Source organism: Gopherus flavomarginatus, chromosome 3 (genome assembly GCF_025201925.1).
Source record: "Gopherus flavomarginatus isolate rGopFla2 chromosome 3, rGopFla2.mat.asm, whole genome shotgun sequence".
Lineage (NCBI taxonomy): Eukaryota > Metazoa > Chordata > Testudines > Testudinidae > Gopherus > Gopherus flavomarginatus.
The window spans coordinates 126,817,138-126,843,002 of NC_066619.1; the positions used below are offsets into that span (position 1 = coordinate 126,817,138).

A 25,865-nucleotide genomic window follows, 5' to 3' on the forward strand; every position below is an offset into this window, starting at 1 on the left:
TTATGAAGAAGATGAACCTCAGTTACACAGCTAACGTCGATAGTCGTGTGCCAAACTGCAGATGCAATTTGCTTCCATACACAGCAACTTACAGCATGGCGGGCTTGAGATGCCAAACTATTGAGTCCCTAAATTGTGAGGAGATATGGGAATATTTTCTTTAAATCCAGAGGTGGAAACCAGTCGGGAGCGGGTTAAGGAAACTCTGCAGTGAAATGCAGAATGACAGAGTGGCTGTAGCCCTCACAGTTTTCCTTAGTGCAAAGAGTTCCTTGTTCAGTGTTCGGAAAAAAGTGATTTTCGTTGCGTCTTTGCTCTTGTCACATGACCATGCAAAGATTGAAAATTGCATTTTCAGCTAAACCCTATTGGCCAATGAAAAATCTTTTCAACCAAAAATGTTCAATAGATGAGATTTGACCTTAGTCAGTGCTCTTTATAGCTATGGAGCATGAAGCGGTCTGCAATGGGCGCTTTGCCTTCCTGCAAGCCAAGTTACTGAGGGATTTAGTTGATTTTGACATCATTTGGAACTGAAAGACACAGCAAGCGGATGAGAAGGAATTTCGACACTGCTAATGGGACATCTACACAAAGGATGAGGTTTTTTTTTTTAACTACCATGGAGAAACAAGGATTTCAGCATCTACCTTTAGAATCCACTGAAAGCTGAGGAGTCTGCCGGATGCACGACAGAGCAGAATTTAAAGCAGGAGGGTGAGTGCTCGCTGAGACACCAAGAGCTATGCTCACCTCACTGCTCTGCTGCAGACTCACTGTGTCAGGGACCTACAGCTGAGCCCAGGTGCAGCTCCTTGTCCTCAGCTGATTCAGCTAATGAACCTCCCCCAATGAGCTGAAGATACCAGCAGGCACATTCTTAAACCCTGCAGCAGGGCTAGCTACTCAATAATGTTCTGTGCTCCTACTGATGCAGCTGCTCTGCTTTCCCTCTGAAAGTCCGGCTCTGATTCTTGGCTTCTGGCTCTGCTGTGCTCCCTAGACTTGGTACCTTGGCTCTTGAGCTGGGCTCCAGCCACTAGGCCAGCCTCCCACCCTGACTATTAGGTACATCGGCCCCGCATCCAGTCTCTTACAGCTTGGCCAAGTCACTTTGTCTCTCTGTGCCTTGGTTTTCCATTTGTAAAATGGGTATAATAGCTCTGCCCTGCTCCATCGGGTGTTGTAAAAATAAATATAGGCGAGATGCTCATGTTATGCAGTGATGGAAGCCCTATGAGAACCTAGATCAATATAGTGCCCCAGACTCTGCCCACTGAAATAAATGGTGCGATGTTGATTGACACCATCGGAGGGTCTGGTGCGGTGAGGTTGGATTACTGCTGACCTGAACATAATTAAAAGCAGTGGTGACCATGCAGTGAAAAGCTCCATGTAGTGACCATGCCGCCCCATTTTTTCCTGTTGCGGTTACTTGCTGATTGATAATGGAGCTATTTAATGCTGATAGCAAAAATCCATCAGTGACTCTGTCCACTCCCCTTGCTTGCAGTATGATGCAATGGGACTTATTAAATGCACAGTGCATCGCACAGTTAGAGGGGGAAAAAAATCTTCCCTTCATTTGCTAAAGTGCAAGGCATGCTGCAGCCGTGCTCAGCACAGAACATTCCCCTCGCCCTAGGGGAAAGGCTGTTCAGAACAACCTACGTGTGGGAGTGCCCTTGGTGAGGTGAAGCATTAGTATGTCAGTGCAGCTCTCAGCGCGAGCTTATTTGCATGAGGCGTCTGTACAGGGCTCCTCTCCCTATCGAATGAAAGCCAGCAGCAAGGGTAACACAACAACGATGAATAGACTCTGAACTTTAGAGCCTCCTTCTCTCACACAAGTGTTCTCCGCAGAAAGGCCTAGCGAGTGCTATGGGATCCCAAAGTTACTTGGTCACGCACGCTCTTTAGGGCTCGTGTTTTCCCCCTTCTGTGTTTTCTTGCTTCTGCTTAGCAACTTAGGCCGTCAGATCCCTTCGGTTTGAGAAAGCAGGGAAAGCTGCTTCATGCAAAGGTGAGGACTGGCCAGCAAACAGTTTCACTGAGCACACATGGGTACGACGCAGCCAGGCGCAGGTCACTTAGGCGCTCAAAGGGCATTGGGTCAGCAGGAGCAAGGGGCTAGCAGTGGTGGGAATAGGTGGCAGGGCCGGTTCAGTACACCACTGCCTTGTGACTAGTCTGTCAGGTGCTTTTTTGGGTCTTGGCTTTAGCCCAGATGGGGCAGATACTGGTCTCTATACCTGTGTTGAGTAGCACTTGGGCCATTCCTTTCAACAGCAGCACAAGGTACTTCTCCTCTGGAGTAAAGGGAAGGGCAGCTGGCTCTCTGAATGTGATCCCCCAGCTAATGACTGCAATGTGGGGTGAGTTAAGAATAAGGTAGACACAGTTTTCATTCCCAGCATTGCTGCGGCTGTGGCGTCTTAGCCAGTCTATTAGCCAGGATGCATGAGAACGGGTGTTTAGAATGTGCTTCTAGTAAAAAAGGGATCCCCAGCCAAGGGGGAAAAGCAATCCCCCCTCATGTTCCCTTCTATTGCTGTTCTCTCTCACCAGGTAAATCAGCGTGGATTCCGTTAAACAGCTTACCTGTCACGTCCTGACTGATCTACAGCAACTAGGAACGCCAGCAGCAAAGCCTGATTCCACATTGCTCTGCTCAGTCAGTTACACTCTGTGCAAAGCGGGTATCAAACTCTACAGGATTAGGATGGTGGTGTTTTCACACCTGTTCTGCACAGACCTAAATGATTGCCCAAGACAGGGGGTTGGGTGCTGTGCGGTGGGGTGGGAAGGGAAGGGAGGGGAGGGGAGTGGGAGAGTATTTTACATCCCAACTAGTAACCGGTGCATAAATGATCAAGAGTGACAGGAGAAGCTACACCAGAAAGCTCTGTGCTGCTCCAGAATAAACTTCCACAGTACCCAGCAATAACCATCACTCTTCGTGAATGCAACAACCATGAGTTCTATGTGTAGGCAGCAGAAAATGAATGGCCCTTCTCCATAACAGAGAGCAATTCAGCATCTATGTCCATTCCTTACACTGCACGGCCATTATCGGTACACTGCGCTCCCTGGTCTGCACTGGCAGTGGTCCCTTTGCACTGCACGGCCGTTATTGGTACACACCACTCCCTGGTCTGCACTGGCAGTGGCCCCTTTACACTGCATGGCTGTTATTGGTACACTCTGCTCCCTGGTCTGCACTGGCAGCAGCAGTGGGGGGCGGGGGGTTGCCAGAGGGAATGGAACTGGGAGCAGTGCAGAGACACAGGGCCTCTGTGCAGGCAGAACAGGCTGATGACTCATCCAGAGCTGGGCATTCTTTATTAGCCAGGGCAGAGTTTCTTGCCAAAATCATTAGCAGGCTTGGTCGCTGGCCCTGTCCATATAGTGCTGATCTGCCTCAGCTCTCTAGAGAAAACGGCCAAGCTAAAGTGTTGCAAAGCCTAGTTTTTAAGGCTGTGCTGACGTTTCTGCTTAAAGTTTTTTTTTTTGCCGTTTGTATCTCGCATACATAGCAGAGCTCATCACCACAGTACTAAGCTCCCAGACATCCCCAGCGAGGCAGAGCAGTGCTGTGCTGTCATCACCATTGTACAGACAGGAACTGAGGCACAGAGAGGCTAAGTAACTTACCCAAAGGCATATAGAAAATCTGTAGCAGAGCAAAGAACTGAGTCCCAGTTAGCACCCTAACCACTGGGCCAGCCATCCTCCTCCTCCTCTTCCTCATTTGCTCCCACTTTAAGCTGTATTTCTCAGCCTGTGTTAATCAGTTTCTTTTTGTGAATCAACTACATGGGCCAGATCCCCAGCCAGTGTCAGTCACTGGCACCAGCTGAGAATCTGACCCACAACTCCTATGTAGCTCTTCTGCATGTCTTTAGCTGTGCTGTTGTTTTCTTTGCCTGGGCTCAGAGATGAAAGGCATCCTGGCGTAAGTTAATTCATAGTGAGTGGGTGGGGGTTGGACCACGTCCTTGAAATCTTTGAAGGAAACACCCCTCTAAGTGCTGAAGCCTTTTCAAGGACTTTGACAAACAATCAAGTAAAAAATTGTATCCTACTTCTCTGTATTTCTTAACCACATTTATACTATTAGGAACATGTGGTGTTTGTTCCTTGAGAATTGATCACTCCTGTTGCTTATTCCTAAAGCTGAGTGTCTTTCATGGAAGTCACAGATTCATGGAAGTCATGGACCAGTTACTGGCCTTGACTTTTTGATTATTGCCCGTGACCTGTCCATGACTTTTACTAAAAATACATATGACTAAATCGTAGCCTTACTTATTCCCCACTGGAAGTCATAGCAATTCTTTGAGATGACATCACTGGCTGCTATGGAAATGGCTGTGATGTCACAAACAGAAGACTATGATACCAAGTAAGAAATAAGAAAGAGCCGTTGACATCTGAAGGATCAAATTCTGGGCTAAGTTCAGCCCTGGCATAAATGAGTGCCTTAACTTCCATGCGTAGTCCACCTGCTTACACCAAGGCTGAATATGGCCCATGAACTTAATGCAAATAATCTTAATTATTAAAAGGAGGAGAGAAGAGGGGCCTCTAGCAACAGATGACAAAGAGATGGGGAATAGACCATTTCTGTCTCCAACAAGTTCAACATCCTTCTTCTAAAAAGAAACCCCCAGCTGAAGACTCACGTTGAATTATAACAGCATAAAGTACCTGGCCACCGCCAGAGTGGGAAGTCAATTCTTACTAGTGCTCTTGGTCAGTTTAGGTCGCATGGTTCATTCCTGGTACATGAGCTGTTTTCAGGCCCTTCAGTTTGGTGAGCAGGGTTGTAAGCGTAGCTGGGTTTTAAGAATGTTTGCTCTTCCCTGTTAAATTCTGCACTCTTGCCACTCCTCTTTCTCAGGCATCGGTTTGAAGGCACAATGTGAGTAATATTCCCTCAAGTTAATATTCCAGCTACACGCTTATTCATTACCGGCTGGTGCTTATTTTACGCATAGACAGATTAGTAGCACCACTGGCTCTGCTGTGTTTTATAGTAGCCCCACTCTTTCACTTTCTGATGAGACCAGGACATCCAACCAAAGTAGGTGGTCCAAGTTTGTTTTCACCACCTCTGTCCTCCTCAGTGAGATGAATTATAGACATGGAGCCTCACTGATCAATGTGCTCTCTCTGCTATTTTGGAGAATCGGCTGTATCTGAATTTGTGGCGAGCTACTTGATGCCAGCTGGTTGATGAGACAAATTGACACTTAATTTAGTGTAATGTACAAGGTATTAGGGTTAGCAGTTTCTCTGCCTTACTGACGTGGTTGTATGCCATGTGATTGTAGCCATGTTAGTCCCAGGATGCTAGAGAGACAAGGTGAAGGAGCCAATATCTTTTATTGGACCAACTTCTGTCCCACAGAAGATCACCTCACCCACTTTGTCTTACTGGTGTGAGTTGTGACTCCCATTGCTGTCAATGGGGGATCATTGCCCAGGATTAGCTAAGCAGAGGGTTTCCTTGCTGTACGTTTGCACCACCCCACATCACAGGGGAAAAGGGAAACCAGCTGCCTATGCGTTGCCATTTACACATCTGCAAAATTTAGTTATTTGGGTTAGTCAAGTCCTGAGAAGGCTGTGAGGAACTTCAGAGGGACTCAGTCAGGCTAGGAGAATGGGCAGCACAATGGCAGGTGAAGTTCAGTGCTCATAAATGCAAAGTAGCGTGCACTGGAAGGAAACAATTAAACTACTCACACACCACACAAGGTTCTAAATTAACTATATCTACTCAGGAAAGGGACCTGGGCATCTTTATAGACAGCTCTGGTCAATGGTCAAAGAGACAAACAAGATGTTAGCATGTGTAAAGAACAGGACTGAGAATTATTTGGCAATGTACTAATGCCTTTATATTAATCAATGGTGCGGCCTCACCTGGATAGTGTGTGCAGAACTGGTGCTCTCGGACAAGTCATTTCATCTCTGGGCTATCCCATCTATAACATGAAATAATAGTCCTTCCTTTTCTCCCACTCTTTGTCTGACCGTGGTTACTCTGGGATTTGCCAGAGGTGGAGCTGCACCACTGCAAACCCCTGGACATGACTTACACTAGCGCAATATGATGGGTAGCAGTGCTGTTTATCTTAGTCAACATTGATCGAGGCATTGACCATGGCTTATTACATGGATGTGCAGAACCTAGCACTATGGAAATCCGCAAAACCCCGCTGGTGTGTCTAGCCATTGCTTTAACATGGCTATTAAATAATGTAGCTAAAGTGCTTGCAGCAGCCTGTCCATATATTGTAAGCTCTTCGGGGCAGGGACTGTGTCTTTTCTAGTTTCTGTAGGGGGGCTGGCACACTTAAACCTTCTTAGTTATAGCAGCTGGTACAGAGGCATGTTTGGGGTCTGTGCCACTGTTATACACACCTACCTAGTGCTTGTGCTATTGTCAGACTTTCTATGTCCGGATGTGGAATGGGCTGAGAATACAGACGAGAACCTCAACAGTCAGATGATGGTTTTTGCAAAGCCAGGGATGATTCCAATCCAGGATCCACTTTATCCAAACTACCATAGTTCCGAGCACAGGATCAGGTAAAAGCTGCTGGCTTTGGCTTCTCTTTAGTAAAAACATACATCAGGTGGTGTTTGTAAAAATGACTTATCGCCTCAAATACCCTGTGAACTCAGCTAAGAAACCTGAGCGTGGGAAGAAGGAATGTTTCAGCACATCTACAATGTCTGCACTCCTTCCATCATACTTTCCATGATTCTTCTTTAAGCTCCTCATTACACACATAATATCCCTGTGGATCAGTCAGAAGCAACAGGGCAGGGCTGCGTGTTCTTTACAACGGCGTCTCTGCCTCTCCCTGTCACGGCTGTGACTCAGTTTCCACTTCAGCTCTACCATCCGTGGGTGTTTTGCAAACTAAAGTGAAATGCCGCCTCCTTTACTGCTGTAAATTGGCAGAGCTCCATGGACTTCAAAGTCAGCTTAAGTTTGAACTGCAAATGTATCGTCCCCCTGAGTTTGATTAGATAACGTCAGGGAATCCAGAAGCTTCTTAAATGCCACATAATGGAAAAATGAAACCTAAGCATGCGGCACCGTATAATGTTGGTTCTCAGTCAATTCACCACCAGCGACGACAGTTACTTAGAGAGACATGGTGGGGGTGGGGTGATATCTTTTATTGGGCCAACTTCTGCAGGTAAACGAGACAAGCTTTCGAGCCACACAGAGCTTTTCTTCTTCTACGCTGCCTAGTTCTTCAGACACTAAGGTACCAGCGAGATGATGTTCCTTATTTATAAGGTCGATAAGGTAACAGTCAGTACTAGCATGAGACAAGGCTTGGCTATTGGTCACGTTATCTGGCTCTTAATAATAATAATCAGTTATATAACACCTCCTTCTCAAGCATTGGTTCAGTAGTGACTCTGACAGAAAACTGCCACCCACTGAGCTACCAACACCACTTACAGGAGGATTTGTACCATTGCACTTTAGCTGAGGTTTCTGCAGAAGGGAATTGCCTGAGTGCAGCATGGGATCCCCTTGGTCCAAAGGAAACAGGAGTTGTGTACATTTCAACAAATTATACTAAGTAAATGCACTGAATGCATCACTGATTTCTGCCCTTAAACTGAGTGGGGCTGGCTGGAAAACAAGAATTCCATTTTGCAAACCATTATGAGGTTCTGAAATTTGTTTGCATTCTTTATCAGAACGAACCCAAGACCTCTTGAAAATTTTCATGAAAAACAACATGAGAAAGACAGACCCCAGTTTTGTTTGACATATTTTGGCATTTGAATTTACACACACACACAAAGTTTCCATGGACAACTTAGATAAACTTTAGGGGTGGGGGAGTTTCATTCTTTTTAAACCTCTTCTAGGTCCAAGCTCTTGGTGTGCAGTTAGGAACCAGTGGTCCAGCTGAGTTGGCCAGGACTCAACTAAAAGCTAGCAGAAGAGAAAAGGAAGAGATCCTACCCCCACACACCTGGTCTGGCAGAGGATGTGAGGAGATCAGTGTAGCTGGCATATCCAGATGCCGGTGAGGACTCACATGCTATATTAGAAACGGGCCAATTTACTGAAGCGCAGCTGGACAGGGACTTGCAAATTGAAGTCAGAGAATTGATATGCAGGACAGGTTGTGAGGCAGTAGAATTCGCTAAAAAATTGGAGTTCATCCATTCAACAGCTCGGCAGGAGAAATAACAGCTGCTAGTGAGGAAAGTGTAAGCTGATCACCCTCCCCCCTGTAAGTACAAAACTGTGTCTATGTGAAAGGGGATTCCGATGATTCCCACAAGAACCCCACTTGCCCATGCCCCCAAGCTCCAGCTCTAGGAAGATAAGGGGAGATCGATGTAGGAGTATCTGGCAGTGCTTTGTCATCTAAGGATCCCTGTAGGTGGGAGATCTTGCTGTGACAGAGCAGTCCAGACCTGCCACTACACTAGGAGGATCTGACCCCTAATGTCCTAGCCACGTGCCCAAACTCTTCATGAGTCAGCCAGTCCTTCAAGCTGATTGGCCTGTGGGACACTAAATTCACCACATCTGGAATCATATGCTCAGCTCTTCCTTAGTCCTTTATTAAAGCCAGTTAGCCAAAGCCCCGGTGTTGTGGGGGGGGTGGGGGAAAGAGGGTCTGTGAGGAGGAGAAATCAGCGAAACTAGTCAGATGTATTCTTGATGTCATCTTGTTTGTTTGCAAAACATGTGCACACAGTCCATCTTTCCCCTAAGCACAACAGAAACAAACAGCAGCAGGCAGTTTCCTTGCTCAAAAATCCCCATAACTGCTCTTCCAGTGAGTTCTATGCCCAAGAAGTCCTGCACTTCTGCGTCCTCTCAGGGTCATGCTCACCACTCCTTCACTTGGCTGTCTGCCTCCTGCGCACACAACATGCCGCCTGCCTTAGCTGCTCGGTCCACATGCACAGCACCAGCCCTCAGGCCCAGCTCTGATGCAGCCTTTGCCTATGGCAGACCCCCCATTATTGGCAGCTGTTTTGACTACAGAAGGAGGTTGGATTGCTTATTCTGTCGGACCTAAAAGAGTGCTTGGCACCCACTGGTTTTCACAAGGGCTGAGTTTCTTTCGATCAGTCCCCGGCTGGTACCTATTAGCACCTTTCAGTGGGAGCCAACAGCAGCGGTGGCTCCAGAGATGCTGGCAAAAACTGCAGGGCATGGCCTATGGAAAGCAATTATAGCCAGTTTTCCATTGCAGAAATCTAAATGTTATCTCAAGCCATGCCCCATACTTGCAGGTGTGGGTTGCTCTGTGGATCTTCTGTGTGCTGGTTTTTGAGTGAACTGCTCTGTCTTGTCAAGCACTTTGACCAAGCTAGGACTGGTATTTCCTGCCTGTGGCAGAAAGGCTTCTCTTTGCTAGCACTTCGCTTCTTTTTTTTCCCCCACCCAGCATCTCAGATTTCATCAGCCTTTGTGGTGGTGGCTTGCTAAAGAGTGTAATAACCCTGATGCAAATGCAGAGTGAACTTAGTACAAATCCGTTTCACCTTGCTCACGTACGGCTACAATCCCATCCTGCCACCTCCTGATGCTCAGACCTGGCAGTGGAGATATCCTCTGTGAAGGGATGTTACATAAATAATTGCTCAGGAAGAAGACAAAAGAACAGTCAGGGAGGATGCCACTTAAAAAGGTCATGTAATGAAAGAATCTATTCAGAGTTGCACATTAGCAAAGCTCCTGGTGACCCTGAGTTACTTCCTCCCTTATCAGGGTAACGTGACCTAGATACGGTTCTGGTGATGCAAACATTCCCCCTACTTGGATCATATAGGGCCCAAATCTTGCCACCACGGATATCAATAGTAAAATACCTGTTAAAATCAGTGCAAGTGACAGGAGCAGGTCAGCTATATTTTCATAGTGGCTACAAACATTATCTGTCCTGTGATCCCTTGGCATGTGCCTGTCCTTCACCGAGTTGCTGTGCCTGGCAGGGCTGTTTACGTCAGTGATGTTAGTCGTGTGTGTCCTCTCACCGTGCATTGGTAATGCCGATAACGTCTGTCCTCTAACCATGCTGGGAGCATCTGAAATCCAAATGAAGGTCACGTAGAACAGGTCCCCTCGTGTCATGGAGAAGACATCAAATTGGAGCTTAATGAACAGTCTCCTCGGCCCAGGCCAGGACTAGGGAGCACAGGGACTGTTCATGTAGGCCCCTATTCAGGAAAGTACTTAAGCACGTGCCTGACTCTAAGCATGTGAGCAGTCCCAGTAACTATCAATGGGTCTAGTCATGGACTTGCAGTTAAGCACGTGCTGAAGTGTTTTGCTCAATCTGCGAGCTAGAGAGCCAGTGGGAACCGCAGGGTGTCTCCGTAGGCCGGCAGCCTGAAGAAAGAAACCCTCCTATAGTCACTGTAGGCAAGTCCTGTTTCTTCTTTACAGGAGGAGCTTTGCACAGACCACAGAAGCCTTTTGAGTCATGACGCCTGACAAACTAACCTGGTTTGCATTGGAAATGTAGATCAGAGGCCCAGTAAATACAGAAGCCAAATGAGCAGTTGGCCAGAGGGCAATGGCAAACCTCTCTTGAGCAGCGTTCTAAAGCACGTGGAGGCTAACACATTCTGCTGTTTAATTCAGGAGTCCTGTAACATGGGAAGCCCCCACACTGCTGACGCACAGCTCTGCAGCAGGGGAGGTGTTCAGATGAGCCCCCACACCCCAAAGGGTTGACAGTCAAGTTGAATCAGCATCCAAGGGTCAAGGGTCCAAATGATTTCACTGGAACCAGGATTTCATCCCCAGTGTTCACCCCAGCATTGGTCCCATTCCTGCAGGCCTAATTTATGGTTTGTCTTCAGGCTCCTAAACAGGCATTGCCCCTAATCCCTGTTGTCATCACACAAACTGAATCTGGCAGCACTTTCAGCTTGAACTAGTTGGCTCAGCTGGAGCTAATGCTAATAGCTAATGCTCGGCTGAGGCTTTCACTCGGGTTGGTAACCCACCCACTTTGCAGTGAGATGTGGGCTAAATTAATCAAGCACTGCTAATTTTCCAGTGCCTTCCCACAACTCCTTGACGGGCCCGGAAGGACAGACACGTTCTCCCACAATTCTCTGGGAAAGAATTGTGGGGCAGTTCAGGCTACCGCAGCACACAGAACCATGGGAAGTGGCCCCAGAAGTCCTGGTGACCCACACGACTGTGTGGAGCACCAGTGAGAACACAGCGACTTTGCAATGTGGCTGCTCATGTCCACGTTAGGCTTACCCAGGTATTTAGACCTGTGTGGCAATCAGCAGAGTTAACTCTCCAGGGAAGACAAACCCTTCAGCTGAACTGTCTTTGCCCTTCCAACGCTGGAAATCAGGAGTAACTCCACTCAAGACAATGCATTTGCCATAGTAAAACTTGGTAGATAGCTACAGATGGTCAAAAAGTGATTTCCCCTCCCCCCGAACAATTTTGATTTAAATGATTTTTTTTCATTTTGCTTGAAAGTTTTCTTCAAAATATTTCAAGTTTTCATCAAAAACACCAAAACCAAAAATGATTTGTTTTGGGGTTTTCACTGAAAATTTCAACAATTTTAAAAAAAATCATGAAAATTCCTCTTTTATTGAGCAAATACTTTCCATAAAAAAAACAAAACAAAATATGTTTCAACAAGAAAAGCTTTGACCAGCTCTAGTGAGATTGGACTCATCCCTGAGAACAAAAATAGAGACCACTTCTGCGCCAATATTGAAAATAAGGACAAAATTAACCTTGATTTCATAGATTCCAAGGCCAGAAGGGACTATTGTGATCATCTAGTCTGGCCTCCTGTGTAACACAGGCGAAAATCATTCTTAGCGCAAGTCTTTTAGAGCGAGAGCCAATCTCGCATTAAAAATGTTCAGGGATGGAGAGTCCACCACGATCCTTGGTAAGTTGTTCCGATGGTTAATTGCTCTCACTGTTAAAATGTACATCTTATTTCCAGTCTGAACTTGTTTAGTTTCAGTGGAGCAGGATGGGCTCTGGAAATGGAAATTACTGGAAAAAAGCAGTTTTCATGCTTTCTGGCATATCGGCATCTGTTGTCTGTGGTCTCTGTCCCCAGTGTAAAGAGGGACAGTAAACAAGAGCTTCGATCACTAAGGGCACGTCCACACTACCCACTGGATCGGTAGGTAGCGATTGATCTATCAGGGATCAATATATCGTGTCTCGTCTAGACAGAGGTGTAGCGAGTGCCCTCTGTACCCTCCAACCGGAGGGGGCCCCTCAAGGAAGGGGGCCCCTAAAAGTGGCAAAAAAAGTAAGGTATAACTAGGTAAGTGACATTTATTGACGCTATTGCACAATCCATGTCGGTTTTACTGACAAAACCAACAAACTCATAATGGAATTGAATCATTTTATTTATGTCATCGAGAAAGAGAGAGGACTTGTCACGGGCAAACAATTTTTTAACGTACATATACAAGAACAGCCTTCAGGAGATATATCTGAATCTTTGCATTTGCATCAGAATTCTTCTGACCACACCAGTTACTGTCGCTGGTGCTGAAAGGAGCTTCAGCAGAATGAAACTGATCAAGAATATCCTGCGCTCAACCATGACAGATGACAGGCTTTCTGCGCTTGCAGTTATCTCAATCGAAAACAAGATTGTCAGATCTCTGGACTATGATGCGTTGATTAACCAATTTGCGGAGAACAAGGCTCGAAAGAAGCACTTTGTGTAAATACGGAATACATGTACACTGTAGGCCTATGTATACATAACATGAACCCTGTATATTGTATAAAATAAATACCACATTCCAGTTTCTGCATTGTAAGGGGCCCCGGACATATGTTCGGAGTGGGCCACGTTCTTTGTTGCTACGGCCCTGCGTCTAGACGCGATAAATTGATCCCCGAATGCACTCCCCGTCAACTCCAGAACTCCACCAGGGCAAGAGGTGGAAGCGGAGTTGATGGGGGAGCCATGGCCATCGATCCTGTGCCGTGAGGACAGGAGGTAAGTCAAAATAAGATGCTTCGACTTCAGCTACACTATTCTCATAGCTGAAGTTGCGTATCTTAGATCGACCCCCCACCCCCAGTGAAGACCGGGCTTTATAATCTGCTCCAACAGATCACTGCACATGGAAAATGCCAGTCTCTGTGGATCTGAACATTGTATTCATGCTAAAATAGACCCGTTTATCTCTGCAGCAGTATATGATACTAAGCCTTAGGGCCGGTCTGCAAAGAAAGTTGTACCTGGTTAACTAAAGATGTGGGGTGAAATCCTGGCCCCACTGAAATCACTGGGTGTTTGACTTCATGGGGCCAGGATTTCACCCACGATGTTTAAACTGATTTAGATAACTGATGAAAAAGGCTGTGTGGACGCACCTAAATCAATTTTAAACCAGGAAACATTGGTTGTGCTTGTGTTGGTAAATGTACAGGTGCAAGCTAAACTGCTATAACTAGCTTTAAATTGATCTGTGTCCATACATGGGTTTTCATCCACTTAAATCAGCAGTCCCCAAACTGGGGAGGGCACGGCTGGGGCCCAGGCAAGCTCCCACGGGAGACAGGGCGGGAGTGCAACCCAGCTCCGTTCCTAGCCCCAGCTGCCAGCCCTACGCCCAGGGGCCCAACTGCTGGCCTTGTCCCCCAGCTGAGGCTCCACTCCTGGTTCCAACCCTGCCGCCAGCTGTGACCCCAGTCCCCCTGACCCGTGTCCACATCTCCCCTTCTTGGAGCTGCAGCCCCACTCCTGGCCTCAGCTCTGGGGGAGGTAAAAAAATTGGGGAATACTGATTTAAATAAATCATTTATTAACTGCTTTTAAGTTAAACTGATGCAATTTGTGTGTGCAGACACACAATTATTATTACTAATTATTACTAAAAATAAAAATGCATAATAGAAATGCAGTATGATCTCTGGTGTTTTAAAAATAAATATTTCAAACAGCCATTTCAAAATATCAAATGATATCAATTCACAAACAGAACGGTACCAAATTTTTATTCTTAAATTAACCCTTTTTTTTTGGCTGAAAGTTATGTGCCTCGCAAAAATCTAATGCAAATCATTTCTTTAAAACTTCATAATTTGTCCAATTTGCATCATATTTCTACCCAAAAAAGCATCTAGACAAACAATCTCTTAATAAAGTTTATTAACCTGGATGTGATTTTAAATGATTGAATTATAAACCCATGAAACGCAGGGATTACAGTCAATACAGAGGCTGAACCATGCTGGTAGGTAAGGTTATAATGAAGCACGCACTATTGTAACCACTTAAGCAGATACATTAGCTGCTAACAAAGAAGAGCATCTATAAAATCATGCAGTTCCTGTGCACCAAACCGTGATGTTTTAAATAATCCATCAAAACATTTTTTAAAAAAGGAAAATAATGAAGCTGTTGAAATAAAACCTGCTCTATGTAGCAAGCCACAATATTTCCAATAATGCAGTGAATGACACATTCTTAAGCAAGTAACAGAGGAATTAATTTGCTACAATGAAAGTGTTCCATTGCCTAAGAGGGCTTGTATAAATTTTGCATAATGTTTCGAAGATATATATCCCCCATAATAAACTTCCTTCAATTAGAATCAATTAGCTCAAGGTCATTTCCTATTAATAGGAGTACTAAAAATCAAGGAAATCACTAGTTATGGCATTCACCTCTCCTGCAACCTCTCACCACGCGTCTTGCCGCCCAAACTTAATACCCAAATGCACTCACCTCCACAGTAAACTCCCTCTTATTTCCACTACACAACTGCCCACAGTTACACATTCAATTCCTCAAAATCACACTCAAATTTACTTCTGGCAGGGACAGAGTTAAGGTTGTTTGGTGCCTGAATTGTGCATACCCATGTTTTAAAATGTTTGTTTTCTCTTTAATTTAACCTTAACCCTGAATTTCCCTGGTTTCGAATAGTGTCTTTTAATATGTTTTACAATATTCTTGTAAGATTTTTTTCCCCCTGAAATATGTGCACACATGCACTCTTCATGGTTAATAGAAACCTCAGGAAAGTGCATTTTCCAGGCAAACTTTTCATTATATGTCTCTATGAAGACACGATGCAATGAGAGCAATGGGCCAGATTGTCCCATTCCTGGATTTCCCCACTATAAAGCACAGGAAATTTTGAGTGTCCGTTCATGGAGTCTCTGCTTTTATTATTTAATAATGGGGAAAATGGGATTTGTCGCTCAGCCAGTCGCTGCAGAACTGACAGGAGACTTGACACAGGGAAGCCACAGAGTACCCGAGGTCAGTGCTATCTGAATGGAGACCATTTGCATCTGTTCTGCCTCCTAAATCTCAGGCCCTGTCATAAACAGATAGTTAAGGGTTAATGTCTCTTTTATCTGTAAAGGGTTAAGAAGCTCAGTAAACCTGGCTGACACCTGACCAGAGGACCAATAGGGGGACAAGATACTTTCAAATCTTGGTAGAGGGAAGTTTTTGTTTGTGCTTTTTGTTTGTTGTTGTTCGCTCTTGGGACTAAGAGGGACCAGACGTACATCCAGGCTCTCCAAATCTTTCTAAATCAGTCTCTCGTGTTTCAGACTTGAAAGTAATCAGCCAGGCAAGGCGTGTTAGTCTTATGTTTGTTTTCTCAACTTGTAAATGTTTCTTTTTGCTGGAAGAATTTTACCTCTGTTTGCTGTAACTTTGAACCTAAGGCTAGAGGGGGTTTCCTCCGGGCTATATGAATCTGATTACCCTGTAAAATATTCTCCATCCTGATTTTACAGAGATAATTTTTTACTTTTCTTTCTTTAATTAAAAGCTTTCTTTTTAAGAACCTGATTGATTTTTCCTTGTTTTAATATCCAAGGAGATTGGGTCTGGACTCCCCAGGAATTGGTGGTGGGGAAAGGAGGGGGAATGATTAATTTCTCCTTGTTTTAAGATCCAAGGGGTTTGGATCTGTGTTCCTCAGGGAATTGGTGAAGTCCCTCAAGGCAACCCAGGGAGGGGACAGTTTTGAGGGGACAGGTAGTGCCCCAGACACTGAAATTTCTGGGTGGTGGCAGTGTTACCAGATCTAAGCTAGTAATTAAGCTTAGAAGTGTTCATGCAGGTCCCCACATTTGTACTCCAAAGTTCAAAGTGGGGGAAAAAACCTTGACAGCCCCATAGCCACCCAATTGGTTCTCCAATGGGCACATCGTTCCCCAGGCAACTGCTTCATTCAGCCCCTCTCAGGGGCCATTTCAGAGAGTGGGAGGGGACGGCACGTGAGTTAATACTGGTAAGGTCACCATGAACAGCTTATGGTGCTCCCACGGGGTAGACCAGAGCAGATGTTCCTATAGGAAGCGCTGATTTCCCCCTCCCCTGCCCCCTAGTTCTGCCTCCTCTATTCGTTGCTCAGTCCCATCCCAACCAGGGGAACAGATACCCCTGGAGCATCCAGGGGCTTCCACAAGGTAATGGGAGGAAGGCAGTGTTGCGCAGGTAGCAGCCTCCTTTCTGGGCCGCATCACCACCTGGATCCACTCATTTTCTGTGCCTCTGCCCGCACACGGGAAATGTGGCTCATGGTGCAGAATTACCCTTTGATCACAAATGGGACCTGTTGGCTATCCATTGGAATGTTAATGAGACCCACCCTGCTATACAGAGCTTTGCTCGGCATCTTGGGTAATTTTAACCACAGGAAACAGAAGTGGAAACGGGGAAGACAAAGGGCAAATGGAAGAAGCTGCTGCTGGCTTTTACTAGCCTAAAATGGAACAAGATGGATTCTTCCACATTCCAAACTCTTCCTGAAAAGCTGAATGAATCTTCCTCAAACCTCCTCCTCTTTCGAGTGCTACCTCATGTCTTATAAGCATGGATTTGTGAGCACCCCATCAATATATGCTCCCCTACCCTTTGTAGCCTTCAAGTACTGAGCTTCTGATTAACCCATCCCATAGCCCAATACAGGGGTTGGCAACCTCTGGCACACGGCTTGCCAGGGTGCCAGTTTGTTTACCTGCCACGTCGGCAGGTTCAGACAATCGTGGCTCCCACTGGCTGTGGTTCGCCGTTCCAGGCCAGGAGGGGTGGCGGGAAGCCGTAGCCAGCACATCCCTCGCCCGCATTGCTCCCCTCCGCTCCCATTGGCACATCCCTCGCCAGCGACTGGCCAAACCTGCCAATGCGGCAGGTAAAACCATCCCATCCCATCAGGGTGCTTACCCTGGCGAGCCTCATGCCAGAGGTTAGGGCAGCCCAGAGGGGGGGCAAGTGGGACAATTTGCCCCAGGCCCCGGGCTCCTCAGGGGCCCCCACGAGCATGGCTGAGGCTCCCTCCCCGGCTCCGTTTCCTCCCCTCCCCTTTCCCGGAGCCTCAGCCCATCCAGCAGCGCCCCAGACAGGTGCAACGTGGCTCCGGCAGGGCCCCTGAGCCCCACCCCGCTCAGAACCCCGTAGTCAGGGGGCGGGGCTGCGAGCTCCAGGCTGAGCGGAAGGAGCTGAGCTCCTGGAGTTCCCAGACCTGCCCCCTTTCCATGCGGCTCTGAGCAGAGTGGAGCTGAGAGGCCCCGCCGGAGCCACGCTGCAGCTGTCGAGGGAAGCTCCTGGATGGGCTGAGGCTCCGGGTGAGGGGGAAGTTGGAGGTAAGAGGCTGGGGCTGGGGGTGTTGGCTAAGGGGCAGGGAGTCCTGGGGACAGAGAGGGGGCAGAGGTTGAGGGGGTGATCAGGGGACAGGGAAAAGAGGGATTGGAGTTTGGGCGTTCCAGGGGTCTGTCAGGACTCAGCGAGGGGGTGATAGGGTTTCGGACAGCCAGGGGACAGGGAGCAGGGGTGGGGTCCTGGGGTGGTAATGAAGGGTCTCTGGGGGACAGTGAGGGGGCAAGGAGCAGGATGGGTCGGGGATTCTGAGGGGGGCGGGCAGTCGGGGGGCAGGAAGTTGGTGGGGGGCAGGGCCAGGCTGTTTGGAAGGCTCATTCAGCAGTTTGAGGCTTGCAGAAGAGCCAGCTGTTAGCTTTTCCATTAGGGCTACCATCCCTTTCACTTCTCAAATGCCAAATTATAGTCTATATTTAAATTCAGTGCCATAGGGAGATTCATGTCAGGGGAGGCCAGCTTCCTTTAAAATTAGTCACTGGGGGTGGGATCACATGAGAAGAGCAATATCCTTCCCAACTCTACCAAGGGAGACCCTCCGCCTCCCCTACATTTCCTGAGGCTCCAGAGGGATTAGTTCAGTGGTTCTCAAATTTTTGTACTGGTGACCCCTTTCACATAGCAAACCTGTGAGTGTGACACACTCCCCCCCCTTATAAATTAAAAACACTTTTTTATATATTTAACACTATTATAAATGCTGGTGGCAAAGCAGGGTTTGAGATGGAGGCTGACAGCTCGCGGCCCCCAGTAATAACCTCATGACCTCCTGAGGGGTCCCCACCCCCAGTTTGAGAACCCCTGGGGTAATTTAATTTTAACACCCTATGTCCATTCACATGCATGTGCTATTTTGAGCATTTCAGTTTTCACAACATAGGCTAATCCCAGATTTGGAACAAGCTCAAATGCTCAGTTCGTGGAGTATGTACATAAGATATCCTAAAGACAAACCCACAGTAACCGTCTCCAGTTTGTGGGGGACCCCATGGAGCCAGTCTCTAGGAAACAGATAAATGCATGGAGGTTAAGTCCATTAATGGCTATTAACCAGAATGGTGTCCCTAGCCTCTGTTTGTCAGAGGGTGGAGATGGATGGCAGGAGAGAGATCACTTGATCATTACCTGTTAGGTTTACTCCCTCTGGGGCACTTGGCATTGGCCACTGTCAGTAGACAGGATACTGGGCTGGATGGACCTTTGGTTTGACCCAGTATGGCTGTTCATATATTCTAACCTAAATGAACCCAAAGTTATGGAGACAGATATGAGTCAAGAAAGCCATCAGAGTATCAGAAACCTGGAAAAATCTCTGACTGGATGGGCTCAGGCGTTTGGTCACAAGCTGAGGTGGTTCAAAAATTTTTGGATTTTTTTTTAAGCAGAATTTTTTTATTGTTTCTTTAAACAATCAAACACAGCTAGCAGCAGATATTTGGCCACACACTTCTGAAACCCCAAACCATATTCAAGTTTTGGCAGACTAATTTCAGCTTTTCAATTAAAAAACCCACAACAAATTTTGAAGGAAAGCAGACGTTGTCAGTGATTTTTTTCTGCTTTTTAAAAACCCCTAGTTTTCGATCCAGAAACAGTTTTGACGACACATATTTGTCCAACCCTTTTAATGAGCTTTAGTGACTTTTAGCACTAGCTGATGCTGAGAACCAGTGATACCTTGTAAAGAAGTTTTCTCAAAACTGGATTTGTGCCGAGATACAGAAGGTTTATTTTTCCCAGGGCCGCCTATGAGGGGGGGAGCAAGTGGGGCAATTTGCGCCAGGCCCCACAGGGGCCCCCACGAGAATATAGTATTGTAATTTTTTTTATAGAAGGGGCCCCCGAAATTGCTTTGTCCCAGGCCCCTGAATCCTCTAGGTGGCTCTGCCAGAGGTTGCCGACCCCGGCCCAATACATCCCATGCATGGTCCTCAGGATAGCTGGTGATTTTAAAATAAACCATAATTCATCCTATAAATCCTTTGAAACAACTGCTAACTTAAAAAGGGAGCAAACCTTTTCCGTGTACCTTTTTGCACTATTGACTCACCCTTGTTTCTCTGTCACATGTATAACTCGTACACTGCAGCAGTCCTAATTCATACGGGCCTACTGCACCACTGCAAATATGATCTGAGAAACAGTAAATCACTTCTAGGTTCCAAAAGCTATTTTGTGGCTTTATCTTGTCTTACGGTTTCATTAATAAAAGCAGTTAACACATTTCATAGTACATTTTGAAAGATGTTGAGTAAACTTTTCCTGTCCATTGCCAAAATATTTCATAGCAAATTTGGAAGGAAATTCATATTAATCCTGTTTAATTTTGGAGATCTGATCTTGAGGTTTTCTATCCAGACAGCCACATAATTCAGAACTGATTATATTTATACATAGAGAGACAATGTATTAAAGAGGTTGCTTGGTGAGGTAATACGTTTTATTACCCCAACTTCTGTTGGTCAAAGAAACAAGCTTTTGAGCTTTACAGAACACCATCAAGTTAAAAATCATATTTCTGTCTGAAAATGCTTTTCCTTCAGTTATTAAAAGTATCATCTAAGCCCGAAAGGGATTAGAGAAAAAGTGTTTCTCTCTATTTTTGTTCAGTGTATTCACGTTGTGCAATTGCCAGCACTTCTCATAGGTCTGCTGCCCCGATACAGTCAGAGTGAGTCAGCTTCTCCAGTTTGTGGGGGTCTTTCACACAACAACAGGTGAATAAAAATATTTTAAGAAACAGAAAAATGTGATTTTTTTTAATAAAAAGCACAAAAACTGGAAGAGGGAATGAGAAGCACTGAAACCGCTTTTAACTGGCTGTCTGAAACTGATTAGATACCCAGCGGATGAAGTGCCATTATGAATGGAGGGTCACTAACTGCAAATGTAAAAGAAGTAGAACAGAAATTGCCTGGCTTCAGTTACCATTTAAAAAAAACATATGAAAAAGGGCTCTTGCTTCCAATGGAAGAAACTTACCAAAGTAAACAGGCTTTCCACATATGGGACAATATGAAATCATCTTCACGGCTCCTCGGCACTGCACACAGCGTTGAGCAGAGCTAGTATAAAAAGCCTTCTTTCACTAAAGCAACAGGAAAACCATGGCCAACAGCAAGCTGATGACGTGTTCTGCTTTTGAAGCAGGATATTGTGGTTGTAGGTAAATGAGAGCCCTGTAGTGTAAGAAGCTGAGTTCAGGGGCTTTATTACGGGAAGAATTAATTTATCTTTTGGGACCAAAAACACAGACTTTAAGAAATGCTTCTTCTCCATCACCAGAGGAGAAACACTGGAACCAGTTTAACTTCACCCCATGGGCAGCACTCGCGATATCTGGGGCAGATGCTGCTTATACAAGTCTCTTTGATCTCAAAAGTGCCTTCTTTGCGTCTTTTGCAGATCTTTTCCCCCACGTTTCAGAGCCTGAGCTCTGACCCGAGCAGGAATGTTTTTAGTGCCATACCACAAACCTGTGTCAGTTGACCTGGGTTTTGAGACTCGCTGCTGCATGGGTTTTTAGCCATGTAGACAAATCCTCGTTGGCAGAGCTGAAAGTCCAGCCCTCCAGTCCAGTGTTCGTCTCTCTGGAGTGGGAGGCATCTCTTCCTTTTGCAGCTTCAAAACACAAGCACAGATTTCCCCCCCAAACCAGTTTAGTGTCTAACTTAGGCTATGTCGACTCTCGAAGAGGTTTCGCGCTGTCAGTTTCAGCGGTGATAGGGAGCCGGTGAAAGAAAAGCGCTGACGTCAGATCATGTTTACATTTGCAGCACTTCCATCGCCGATGGATGAGAGCAGCGCATGGAGGGCAGCTATCCCACAGTGCAGCTCTCTCCATTTTGATGACAGATCTTGTGGGAAGGGGCGGTGTTGATCGCGGGGCATCCTGGGTCCCTGCTCAGCTTCTTCTCCCCAAATACTGATGAGCTCCAGTAACTCAGCATTGCTCAAAGCAGGGGATTGTTTGCTCCATAGAGCAGGCATTGTTACCAGGCTAGATGATAAGTAAGCACTTGCCAAGAAAACAGGAAGGGGAGTTTCAAAGTTCCCAGGGCTTTACAGGGGGTGGGGCAGACGTCTGTTTACCTGGCTTCAGAGCAGCCGAGCTGCTGGCCAGAGTGGTCACCTGGGTACTGTGGGATAGCCTGCGGAGGCTGAAAGCTCTGTAAACAGAAAGACAGTGTCTTCACTTGCATATCACTGCAAAAACGTCACCAGTAAGAGCTGTACGGCTCTCCTGGAGGTGGTCTGCTTTTTGTGCTGAAATGTCTGAGTTCTACCGCAAAAAGTCATTGGCAGATGTAGATGGTCCCATGATTTTTGCTCAAAAAAAGGGACTTTTTCTGCTTTAAATGATAAGTGTAGAGATGCTCGAAATGTAGATGATTATACCTGGTGCCTGTATGAACCCCTGATGCACCCTGAACAAACACTACCCATCCAAATTGAAACAGCAGCCCTGCAACATACAGCGAGACAGTGTACCCAGGCAGCACGCACGAGATGCTGAATTCCCCAGTGGCCCTCAACAACCTCTCCACCAACAGCCCTCTGAAAGGAGATGTGTTTGTGTGATGCGGCAGGGGGATTGACAGATCTGGGCTGAGCCAGGCCACAGTGTTCCAGCTTCACGGGGCTCCAACAGAGAATGCCCTGGCAGTAAAATTGTATAGTCTCCAGAGGATTGTGCTGCATTGGTCTGATCCCGGTTACTGGGCTCAATACAGGGAGAACTGGGTGGGGTTTAGTGGTCTATGATGTATCAGGAGTCAGACTAGATGATCAGATGGTCTCTTCCAGCCTTAAACTCTGTGACTATAAGAAACATGATCCAGCAGTTAGGGCACTAGCCCAGGATTTGGGTTCAATTCCCTGTTCTGCCACAGATTGACCATGGGCAAGTCACAGAGTGGCTCTGTGCCTCAGTTTCCCCTCTATCCAATGGGATAATAGCACTGCCCTGCTTCACAGGGTATGTTAAAGATTGTGAGACCCTCAGAAACTATGATATGGGGTGTCAGAGAAGTATCTGAAAAAGACAAAATCCACAGGAAGTGAAATTCACAGGAATTTAAGCCAAAGAATTGTTCTCAGGTTTATCCAGCTATAATTTAACGCCCAAGCAAGCAGCTGTCAGCATCTCAACCTCAGATGCTGTGAAGTGTCTTAAAACAGTGTGGCAAACTGCATTCACAGTGTTTGCGAGACAGGAAAACGTGAAAAGAAGTGGGCACTCACCCTACTTCTGACCACTGTTAGCTCACAACTTAACTCTTACAGAGCCTCTGTCTACGGCATTTGCATGGCCGATGTCGCTCGCTCTGAGCGGTACCTCACCCAGGCAGCACATACCAGCCAGTTGGCAGGGCCGTCCCGGAAAGGACAGATCTTCCCGGCAAGTCTCAGTCCCGGAAAGAAAAGAGAAACAGGAGCATCCAGCATTACTGGGGGAAGAGATAGCTCAGTGGTTTGAGCATTGGCCTGCTAAACCCAAGGTTATGAGTTCAGCCCTTGAGGGAGCCACTTAGGGATCTGGGGCAAAAATCAGTACTTGGTCCTGCTAATGAAGGCAGGGGGCTAGACTCAATGACCTTTCAAAGTCCTTTCCAGTTCTAGAAGATTGGTATATCTCAAAGCAGGGGATTGTCTAACAAAGTTCAGTGTCATAACAACAGTTACAAGTTTACCCAGCTCTTGATACTGCTAACTAGAGACAGAAGGCTGGAGTCTCCATTTCGCAGCACCTCACACACTCATTTTACACAAACATTGCCCTGGTGTAAATGCCACATTAGAATTCTAACATACTGCACCCTCTTTGCATTGGCACAAATAACATTACCCACCCAAGCAGCGAAACAATCCCAAAGCCTCGTATAACAGGTTAGAAAAGAAATGAAGACAGTGGTAAAAAGTTCAGACATTAGCTGCAGCAATGCTTTTACCCTACGGCCACCAGTGAATCCCATCCTGTCTGACGGCCCTACAGAAGAGTGATTTTTAAGAGATTGCCAACTTTTTTAAAAAAAAATTACATTTCAGTCTGATGCACAATGTAACACCTATGATTGTTATACTGGTAAAAGAATAGCCTGAGCCAAAACAATCTCTATTTTGGATCACTCACTGCACGTGTGACAGCATTTTGTGTACAGATAGTTTCACCATCTCTCCTTTGCAATCAGTTTGTTCCTCTTTTCTGCATGTGGGAGTGTTTCAGACAGCAGCAGAGGAGAGAAAAGCATTACATATTAACATATGACGGGGAAACCACAAAATGTGGCAAGGCAGAGAGGGGCAGGTGCAATAGCTGAAACTACTTTAAACTCATTTCTCTAAACTGACTAGATTTCAAGCTTCCTTTGTCCCTTTAAGCTGTCCCTCAAGGCCAAGTCTACATTAAAAACTTTTGCCAGTGTAGTAATGTCCGTTAAGATTGTGGGTTTGCCTGCAACATTTTTATATTTCCGAAAGTACCACTCAGGGAGCTGGTATAAATCATACGGCAAAAGCCAGCATAGGCTGCACCTACATTAGAAGGGTTTGCCAGTACGGCTATATGCTATACCCCTTTTCTAGTGTAAACAAGGCCTTGCTCACTAGTCAGTCCTTAGCAGTGCAAATTTCTGGAGCTGAGTGTATAGCAGAAAAAAAAATCTGCAAATAGTCATTAAAATTCTAAAGGGAATTTTGATCCAACCAGATATTCAACCCTTTTGTATTTCCTTTCCATAAATATTCAGGAGCTCAAACTCGACTACATGACTACTTGCTAAACCAAAATGTTTACCTTAAGTTCTTGAATATATGCTGAAAGTACATTTTGAATTCTATATTCAGTTGTAATAAGCACATTTTGCTCTGTATTGGTTACTTACATAAGTCATATGGTGCTGTTTCTTTATTTTGATTGGATATCTTGGGTAACTCAACAACACGGTACATTCTACCAATGACATCATCGAACATATAGTTCTAGCTTCCTGCAGTGTCCATTTAATTACATAAGTTACTGCTAAATAAGGTCCAGAAGTTAATTGCATATGTGATTGTGTAAATTGCATATTTGGTAGTAATTTTTGCAGTTTGAACAAAATGTAGGCTAAGAACTTTACCCCAAATGAGTTTATATATAATTTCAACTCACAACAGATGTGAGAATTTCAGTCTGTTCATGGAAAATTCATAAGCAGAAAAAAATTAACTTCCAGGAAAAATACTGTACTAAATGGCTGCTTCTGTACTGAAGGTTTTGTCTTAAAAGGAACCATTTGTAATGAAATCTCTTAACAGAATGAGGAAGAACAAGGGCCTTGTCTATATTCAAAGTTGCACCAGTTTAAATAAAAATCTAATTTTAAAATGATTTAGTTAAACTGATGCAAAATCCTGTGTGAGCACTCTAAATTCAAATGTAAACATTGTTTATATATGGAGTTCGGTTAAATCAATATATCAATTTAGTTTAATTCGATTCCTTATTGCATTCAGTTGTGTAGATATAATCCAACTTTAAATTGAATTAAGAGTGTCTACACAAGGATAGTCAACAAACTAATTTAGTTAAATGAGTGAAACTTTGAATTTGCATTGGTTTAAATCCAAAGTAACTACACTGACTGGTTGAAAATTTAGATAGCAATTTGAGAAAATTTTTGTAAATCTTTAATTCATTTTCATTTGAAATGGTACAAAATGTTGAGAGCCTGAAATTTTCTGTGAAACAATTTTGTCAGAGTTTGAGCTGGTTGGAAAAGGGATTTTCCTTCTTGTGACAAATTTTGAGAGTTTGAAAATTTTCTCTCCCAAATGTGGACGAAAATCAGTGCATATATTCATTCTCATCCCAAAGGAACTCTTCTATAGTACATTGTATCCAGGCGTGCTATGACTTGGCAAAGATATCTGCCCCAGCACTGATGGCACACTCCACAAGGGCTCAGGCATCCTCCACGGCATTCCTGGCACAAGTTCCTATCTAAGACAACCGCAAGGCAGCAATGTGGTCATCCATCCACATCTTTTCATCGTACTAAGCCATTACAGCAGGGCAGAGACGATGCAGCTTTCGGCAGAGCGGTGCTACAATCAGTGATTCCATGAACTCCGAACCCACCTCCTAGGTAAGGCTTGGGAGTCACCTACTTGAAATCGACATGAGCAAACACTTGAAGAAGAAAAACACTTACCTCCCTCTCGTAA

The 25,865-nt window shown here is 45.5% G+C and overlaps 1 protein-coding gene across 2 annotated transcripts in view; it reads right to left on the reverse strand.

Moving 5' to 3' along the window:
- LOC127046343 (cysteine-rich protein 1-like) overlaps window positions 1-21,451 on the reverse strand; it is a 58,634-nt gene extending 37,183 nt beyond the window's left edge. Inside the window, exon 1 of one of the 2 annotated variants that reach the window (XM_050943253.1) lies at window positions 20,640-21,451. In XM_050943253.1, coding sequence (XP_050799210.1) covers window positions 20,640-20,682 — 43 coding nt within the window. In that variant the 5' untranslated portion in view covers window positions 20,683-21,451. The remainder of the gene's footprint in view (window positions 1-20,639) is intronic. The other variant, XM_050943254.1, reaches the window with a different exon arrangement.
- Between the last annotated feature and the right edge of the window lie 4,414 nt (window positions 21,452-25,865).